Source organism: Kryptolebias marmoratus, linkage group LG8 (assembly GCF_001649575.2).
Source record: "Kryptolebias marmoratus isolate JLee-2015 linkage group LG8, ASM164957v2, whole genome shotgun sequence".
NCBI lineage: Eukaryota > Metazoa > Chordata > Actinopteri > Cyprinodontiformes > Rivulidae > Kryptolebias > Kryptolebias marmoratus.
This window is the reverse complement of record NC_051437.1, coordinates 4,182,388-4,191,265: the sequence shown is the minus strand read 5'-3', so window position 1 is coordinate 4,191,265 and position 8,878 is coordinate 4,182,388. Positions and strand designations below refer to the sequence as shown.

Sequence of the window (8,878 nt, the reverse complement as noted above, 5' to 3'; positions counted from 1 at the left end):
TATCCAAACTAACCTGACCCTGTGTGAAAGAGTGATTGCCCCCTAACCCTAATAACTGCTTATCCCATCTTTGATGAAAATAACAGCAGTCAAGTGTTTGTGATAACTGGCGGTGAGTGTTTCACCTCTCTCTGGAGGAATGTTGCTGCAGGGCTTCAGATTATCGTTCTGGATATGAGTTTCTGTATATGAGAATGTGGGTGGGAATGTGTGATTGTGTTTGTGTGTTTGTGTATGGCAGTGTCCCCTCATCACACCCCCCACCGGTGGTTGGTGCCTCTGCCCACCTGTGCATGGGTGGCTCTTGTCTGGGGCTGGGTGCCGGGGTATCTGCTGGCTCGCCCTGGTGGCTGCTTGCTGGGGCCTGGGTGCCCAGGCTCGGTCGGGCCACGGCTGGGGGTTGGTGCGCCCTCGGGGCTTGGATCTCTCTGTCCATGGCCGGATCTGCTCTGGCGTAGTGGGTTGCCGGCGGGGCCTGTGGGCTCGTCGCTGCGACCCCCTGGGGCTTCTGCATCGTGACTGCTGGGGGTCGCCTGGAGCTTGCCTCTGCTGCCCTCTTGGGTGGGGTCCGGTTGTCCCTGCAGGGGGCCCCCGGGGCTCCAGGCTTGGGGGGCCGCTGTGTCTCTGTGCCTCCGCTCTTGCTCGTGCTGTCCTCATGTCCTGGGGGGTGGATTTGGGTCCCCACACTCACTACCAAATATTCTTAAGGAGAAACCTTATAGATACATATAGATACACATACATACATATCTAGATTCAGGTGTCTGTCAGATACACCTTTACTTGGGCTGCAGTTGTCACTAAATACCCTCATGTATTACCTGGCTCTGTGTACTTTCCATTGAAGTTATAATTANTCATCATATACTGCATATGCTTTTTGTTGTTGTGGATTCTTTGTTTTGTTTTCTCTTTCAGCAGGTCTTGTGGCAGAATTCAAGGGTGTTGACTTGTTTTATCTCTATGGTTTTTCTCTTCAAACCTTTTCCTCCATCTCTTTTCCCCGTTCTCTTTCTTCTTTCTCATCTTTGTGTCCATTACAACTGAAATAAACCCAAAGCAATTTCTAATAAAGTTTCATATACCAAGGGGAACATCATGGTAAAAGCCAAAATGTTTTGCTTGTGAAAGCAAACCTGTTGGGCCTTACCTTGACATTCAGATGACAATTCTGAGTGCCACACAGCTGGACAGGACACGTTAAAAAAAAAAAAAGATTATCGTTCTGCCGCTGAACCTGAGTGAGCTTGATCTTTGGGACCTCCTGGATGAGTTGTCAATGAGCTCTTGGAGTCATTTTGGTTGACCGGCTGCTCCTGGGAAGGTTCACCATTGATCCAGGTTTTCTCCATTTGTGGATAATGGCTCCATTTTAGTGGCTTCTTGACTCTACAGGTTTGACAGTAATCCTGTCTGAGTGTGGCTGGTAAAACTGAACTCAGCTTTTCAAAAAAAAAAATAAAAATCAGTAATTCACATTTTAACAGTCTGGATAGAGTTTATCCCTTAATAAATAAAATAATAATTTAAAAACTGTATTTTGTATTTACTCAGGTTATTTATGTCTGAAATTAACAACTGTTTGATCTTCTATAACATTTAAGTGAGACAAAAGCAAAAACCGAAGAAATCTGTAAAAAGGCAAATACTTTTTCACAGCGCTGTATGCAAATTTTGACTTCTGGGCAGCTTTGAGAGTTCCCTGATTGCTCAGAAGAGGGTGCTCTCACCCAGAGGAAGGCTGAGAAACAGGGGAGATGGAGAGGAGCAAGAAGAGCAGGAAGGAGGCGGTGGAGGTTCAAATCCCTGAATCAAACTGCCCCTGAGCTCTGCTTTTTGGGGTTGTGACAAATGAAAAAAAGTGAGCAGACCCATCAGGTCTGACACCTGATGGGATGTTGGTTAACAGCTCAGCATTGCAGGAGAAGGTCTGCATGAGAGTGGAGCAGATTGCATAGAATGAACCATTAAATGTCTGTCAGGAGTTTGGCGATGCAGCAGGACGGCTGTAACCCCCACAGTCAACCCAGCAGAACCTGCCAGTCTGACAGCAGTGCTCTGACATGTAAAAGTTATACAAATAAAATCAGAGCTGGTGTGGAAGAAGATGATGGAGAAGTGCACACATGCAGCTGACCGGAGTCCATTCTGACCGCTGTTAGCTGAGGCCGACCTCTACAGCTGACTGCAGGGCGTCACAGGTTAGGACCGGGCTCTCCGTTCAGCCACTGAGAGGATGCAGGTCCACTTTAACCTTCTCACCACTGCTCAGCATCCCCACAGTGGGGTAGAGGCCCCTGGGAGGAACCAGCATCTCCTGTCGGCCCATCAGTTTTCCGTTCCTGGTAAAAAACACCTGCAAGACCACAGAGGTACAACAGTAACACTAAATACATGGGACACATTGTCACCTGCAGATAATGTTTTTGCCTGTGTCTGTTTGTGTTAGCAAAATATCTTGTGAGACACTGGACAAATTTTAATGAAACTTACACAAAGTGATCACTGGATGTACATCTACAATTGACTAACCTCTGGAGTCAATCCAGTTCAAGATAGTTGCCACAGTTAGTCAACATTAGCCAATAATCAATTTTACAGATATTGAGCTTAAATTTGATGTGGTAGTAGCTGAGAGCCATTCACAACACATACATTGAGCATGAAATCTCTGTATATCACATGAGATTGTGCATGTTTTTTCTTTTTTAGGTCTGACCAAAATGGCTATAACTTCATCATTTCTCAACAAAAGAACTAAAACTCTAGCTTGAAAGGTGACCAGCGATATCTCTAGCTGAACACAAATTCTTGTTTGAACTGCTGATGTCTGTATTCAAAACAACAAAGCTTAAGCTGAATCAGCATTCACACTACTAGAAAATATGGTTGAACAAATAGGTGACACAGTGTAATGTCTGTGTTGTTGAGGGGAAGAAAGTCAATGTTTACAGAACATGTCTCCACTAAATCAGTGTCTGATCAAACATCATCCAGCTGTCCTCTAAAGAACATCAACAAGATTTACAGCATGAACACAGACGTGTTTTCCCCCCACAAGTCTGCGAGCAACGCTGTTTGCTCTCAGACTAAAACAACAAAGTGAAGTAGTGTCGAGTGTGTCTGTGATAAATGAGTCTGAGTCATAGATCAAACATTTACTGTACCACCCACTCTAAAGAGAAAGGCTTAATCTGTTTAATTACAGCTGAGGGGCAACAGGAACATACTTCACTGGTCTGAAGAGCAGCTGTGGCGTAGCGGTACAGTGTGTCCTGAAACGTCAAGGAGCGGCACCCTGAGATAAATGGGTCCCGCAGACTGAATATGGACAAACCCAAGGATTAGACCCAGGCACGTTCTCCTTTCACTCAGTGAGGTCTGAGCCCTGCGCTCTGACGGTCATGTTGAATTGCAATGACTCCAAAAGTTATTCAGTTCTAGCTGTACTGCAAATCCAAGGACTTCGAGAGTTTCATTAAAATCTGTCCACTGGTTCATTATATATTTTTGAAGAAAGAGGGTTGATGCCAATAGATAATGCCAAGATTTTAGGCAAAGATATTGCCAATAAGCAGCACTCAGAGTTTGTGTTGCGGTTGACTCTCAGCTACAATCACACCAAATCTTAGCTAAAGATCTGTAAAATTAACTGATCTATAGCCATTTTTAGTGTTTCCTAAAGTTACAATAGGTAGCTCTTTGAATATGTGATGGGATCAGTCTCAGCTACTACCACACTACATTTTAGGTAAATGTCATAAAGATTTACTAAATTCTAGCCAATTTTCTGTTTTGCCATCTTAAATTGGGTTGGCTCTAAAAGTTAATCAGGTATAGCTGTACTGCACATCCAATTACTCTTTTCTGCAATTTTCATTAAAATCTGTCTGCAAGTTCTTGAAATATTTTGCTAACAGTCAGTCAGACAAACAATCCCACATGCACACACGTACAGACATGGGCAAAAACATTATTACCTACCCATTGGTGGCAGGTGATAACAACAAAAGGGAGTTGGAGGATTTGTAGCAAAGAGACCTGGTTAAATAGGTGTCAGAGAGGAACGTTTTTCTAAAAGTCAGACAGCTGACTTCAAACAGGACCATGTTCCACAGTAATAAGAGAATAACAACTGTGATGCCAGTCGCTGAGGCTTCTGTCTTCCTAATGTCTGTCCTAGAACCGCTGTGGTCCTGCTGTGCAGTGCACCTCATGAGTTAGAGCCAGGAAATTCAACAGGTTAAAGTTACTTTGTGAAGGTTTTTAAAACTGTGCTGTGGAAGAATATTTTTAAAGGGATAGTCTGGTCATATTTGAAATGATGTTCTGTCAAATAGTTATCAATAGTTATCAGATGTGACAGAGTCAGAGCACAGAGTTTGGAGAAAAGGGCAGAAATCTTCATACACACTGTTAATGGCTAGCCAAATGAAGACCCGCTGTAGATCATTATTCAGACTTATGAATCAAAAAACGGTTAAAAAAACCCAAAACAATTGGACTTCTATTCTGTAGCTGAAGACGTTTCGCTTCTCATCCACGGAATGAGAATAAAAGTCCAGTTGTTTTTGTTTTTTAATCCTTTTTGGATTTACCATGTCCTGGATGACTGAGAATCTACACCAAAATCAGACTTATAAAACAACTTATTTTGTGGAGGTTGTATTGTGAATGGTACATGAAAAGTTGACAGGGGAACTTATACATCCCATCTAAATGACATCTACGTATATACAGTTTATGCGCAGTATTCATGCAGTAACACGGATGTTGTTTGGTTGAGTTTAATATTACCTATTGTAGCGTTCTTTTATACCAGCAAGTTGTTTTAAAGAAAAAAGCCTGAAGCCTTTTATAAGCCTGAAAAACATATGTATATATGTTTACAAAAAAATATAAAATGGCTATTGTTTGGCTAGCCATTAGCCTAGCTGGAAAAAGATCTTTGCCTATTTCACCTTCTCCATGCTCTGTGACTGATGTCACGGTGGATAAGGTACTACTAACTATTGATAACCTTTAGACAGAGCATCACTTCAAAATGACCAGACTATCCCTTTAAGGTCTCTGTTGGTTGTGAAACCATTACCAGGATAATTCCCCTGATCAACAGATGGCACCAGGGTGACAGGAAAGTGTCTCCAAAGAGAATGGGTAGGGAGAAAATATGGGAGTAAATGAAAGCAGAATCAAGACTTATAATGGCAAAAGATTTCTGAGATGATTGAAAATAACTGAACTAAATTAAAGGCCTGGTATTTCTTTAAGAAATGCACATCGACCACTGCCTTTAAGGCCAGAATTTTACACTTAAATCAGCTTGTGTTGAAAAAAAGACAGCCATTTCGTTCAAACTTTGAAAATAACTCATACTTAGAGTATGTGGACTCTCTGCTACTACTACATCAAAACAGTGAAAAATCTCTTCCCTTCAGACATTGCATCTAAAAACTATATAATTTTTGCAATATTAATTTTTTTGTTTTATTTTTATCACCTACGCCCAAAGGTGAAAGGCTAATAATGTTTTTAGCTGTTTATGTCCATGAGTATGTGTTTGTTTGTCTGGTATGTCAGCAAAATATCGCAGAATCTCTTTACAGATTTTAATGAAACTTTCAGAAAGTAATCAATAGATGTACATCCACAACTGATTAACTTTTGGACTTGATGCAATTTAAGATGGTTGCTACAGCTAAGTAACCTCAGCAAACAGAAAAATGGCTAAAACTTTGTCAAATTTACAACTATTAATGGGGTAGTAGCTGAGTCTTCCCCAACACATAGTCTGTGTGCAAACACATCTCACGAGATTGCAGTTAATATTATTTTCAAGGTTTAACTAAAATGTTTTGAACTTAATATCTCATCATAAGATAATTTTAGTCTAAAACTCTGGTATGAAAGGCTGTGGGTGATATGTATGCTAGGCCTTTAATCTTTTGATATTTCTTTACAGAAAATGTACATTTTTAAAAATATTTCCTTTTTAAGGATTCAGAGCTACATGTAGCTTTTTGCTGACAGGTCAGCTCCAAGTTTACTCTAAGATCTTACTGAAATTATGACACTAGTTTACATACAGTCTAGGTCTAAATGGTAAACATGGTGTTTCAAAGCGTAACTCACCGTGACCTTCCTCCCCTCTTGTTCCTGTTCTACCTCCACCTCCTCCTCTTCTTCCTCCTCCTCATCATCATGATACAGAACATTCTGGACGCCTGCTTGAGTCGGGTGGCCCTCCAGTCGATCCCAGTCATCCAAGCCACCTGAGGACAGAAAAGAAAGGTTGGGAAACAGCCTTTCCAAGAGCAGACTCTGTTCCAGTTGTCAATGAGCCACATGATTGCTTGGTGGTAAATCAAACGCCAAGCATTCCCTGAAGCAATGCATGTTGCCCGTTTTCTCTCAGGCCAGAGTTTTAACCTAAAATCATCTTATGATGAGAGAGGATGGAATTATAGCCGTTTTGGTCAAACTTTGTAAAAGACATTATGCAAGATCTCATAAAAGATGTGTTAGCTCCTTGAGTATATGTTGAGGATAAATCTGAGGTACTACAACAGCAAATTTTAGCTCAGTATCAGTAAAACGGACTTAGTTTTATGCATTTATAAGTTTACTGAGATCAATTAGCTGTGGTAGCCATCTTAAAAGGTGATGACTCTAAAGGTTAATCGGCTATAGATGTACATTCAGTGCTTTCTAACTTTCCAGTTGTTTGTGAGATATTTTACTAACACAATGACAGTACGGAATGTAACAGTTAATGCCAACAATTTAAGCAAAGGTGTTGCACAATGTGTACAGATTAGAATATGTGTTAGGAATGATTGTCAGCTACTACCATAGCAAATGTTAGGTCAATTTCTGTAAAATTGTCAGAGTAATAGTTATCTTTGTGTTTCTTAAGGACAGTTGAACGGGGCAGCCATCTTGAAAGGTGCTGAAGATATTTTGTTATTTTGAATACACACTCACACACACATTAAAAACATTAGTTCCCTTTTGCCTTTGGTGGCAGGCAATACTTAGCGACTCGAGTTGAACAGTACAGAATGGTAAGAAAACAAATACTCCAGAACTTTAGATGTTCTTTTTTGGTTGATGGGCTCTTTTGAATGTCGGCTGTCTTGGGGTATCTTATCAGAATGTAGGGACAAAATGAGCCAATTCAGTGACTGACTGTAATGTCAGTACCTGAACCTTGTGGCCTCACCTTCTCTGTCTAGGCTGTGGTCTCGTGGGAACATAATGCAGCAGCCCATGATCTCCCCTTTGAAGCAGCGAGGGCCGAAGGCGTCTCCGACCCCACTTCCATGAAAGATCTTCCCATCATCTGGCAGAGAGGAAGAGACATTAAAAAACACTGGAATGGCTTAACACAGCCCATGGGCTGAGGTTGCATAGACTGGTCAGTCTATGCTAACAAGGTGAGAACTTGTGGTGCCATCTTGTTAGGTGCTACATGGGCAGTCTTCATGACTGCCAGCATGATAGCTGGTAGCACACCATGAATGTTTGAGTAAGAAAATAAGCATTTTGCCACATAAATTGTTAAAAAATAAATTTATTGACCTTTTTTGTTTTTGTCTGTATTGACCATTGCGTATGTTGACAGAAAATCATTCATAAATTTGAAAATATCTGTGCTACAATGATAAGTTACCAACTATTGCAATACTTAAGTAAATTTATATGTTCCAGAAACATGGGGGATTAAGCAGAACCATCAGTTTCAGCACTTTTTTAGTCCAAAATTAAGTGGGACAGACTTAAGGTGTACTAACAAAGAGGAAAACTCATGTAAAAGTATGAGTACCTGTACTGAATGGTCAAAAATAACTTGATAAGAATAGATTTGAATAAAATTCTGTTTATTAAACTTGTCTTAATGAGTTTACTGTCTTTGCATTTTTAAAACTTATAGGCTTGTCAAAAACAATATAGTGCTACAATGTCCCAATAGGCATAACATTCTTCCTTTTTTTGATTTTCTTTTTAAAATATTTGTCTAATACATTATATTATTATACTAGGGGTCGTCACTTTCTCTAGATTAGACTACTCCTAACTAATGTAAAGCAATGCACTGAGAGTAGGCATATATTACACATTAGTGTAACAAGCTATTTTACCTATTTTATGAGTAAAACATAGAGGATATGCTAAATAATAACTAGCTGGTGTATAGGCTAGACAAAAGCTCAGTAATCCATGTCTAAATACTGAGGTGCATGTTATATAAGGCTTAAATAGTTCCAGAAATATGAGTAAAGAGACAATACATAAGTTTTTCTAAATTAATTTAACTACAGATACTGGTAGCAGAGCTTTGATTAGACTAAGCAGACACACAAATTACTCTATTACTTAAAGTGCAGTAGTATTATGGTCTGCTTAAAGTGATTACAACATGATTTTTGGACAGATGACACAGCATACGCACACACAAGACACTAATGTGTGGCTTCCATATGTAAAAAAGTCATATATGTAGCACCTAGAAGGATAGCAGCCACTAATCTCACCTAGTGCCAGTTTCAGCACTGGCACTAGTAGCCAATCAAATTTTTCTCTAATTCAGTTGTAAGAGCAAGAAGGATATTTACTTAAGTTAAAAATGTCAAATAACAACTGAAACATTTAACATTTCTACATTTTCATGAATGTGATAACATCCTCAAACAAATTTGACAGATTGCAGTCATGCAAAGAGGTGCTCACTGTGTCACAACTCCACTGTTCCTGCCACGCCTCCTGCTCTCAGTCATGCCACAGTTCAGTAACTTTCCACAGTCCCTCAGTCTCATGCCACGCCCTTGTTTCCATGCCAACACAATCACAGCCATTAGTCACACCTGTCCATGCCTGT

The 8,878-nt window shown here is 40.3% G+C and overlaps 1 protein-coding gene across 1 annotated transcript; it reads right to left on the bottom strand.

Moving 5' to 3' along the window:
• Window positions 1–865: 865 nt before the first annotated feature.
• On the bottom strand, window positions 866–7,594 carry LOC112450143 (SPRY domain-containing protein 3-like). The gene is made up of 3 exons (XM_025003510.2): window positions 7,223–7,594; window positions 6,133–6,272; window positions 866–2,356 (listed from the first exon to the last, which is right to left on the bottom strand). The coding sequence occupies exons 1-3, from the start codon at window positions 7,269–7,271 to the stop codon at window positions 2,222–2,224; spliced, it is 324 nt and encodes a 107-aa protein (XP_024859278.1). The 5' UTR covers window positions 7,272–7,594; the 3' UTR covers window positions 866–2,221.
• Window positions 7,595–8,878: the final 1,284 nt, after the last annotated feature.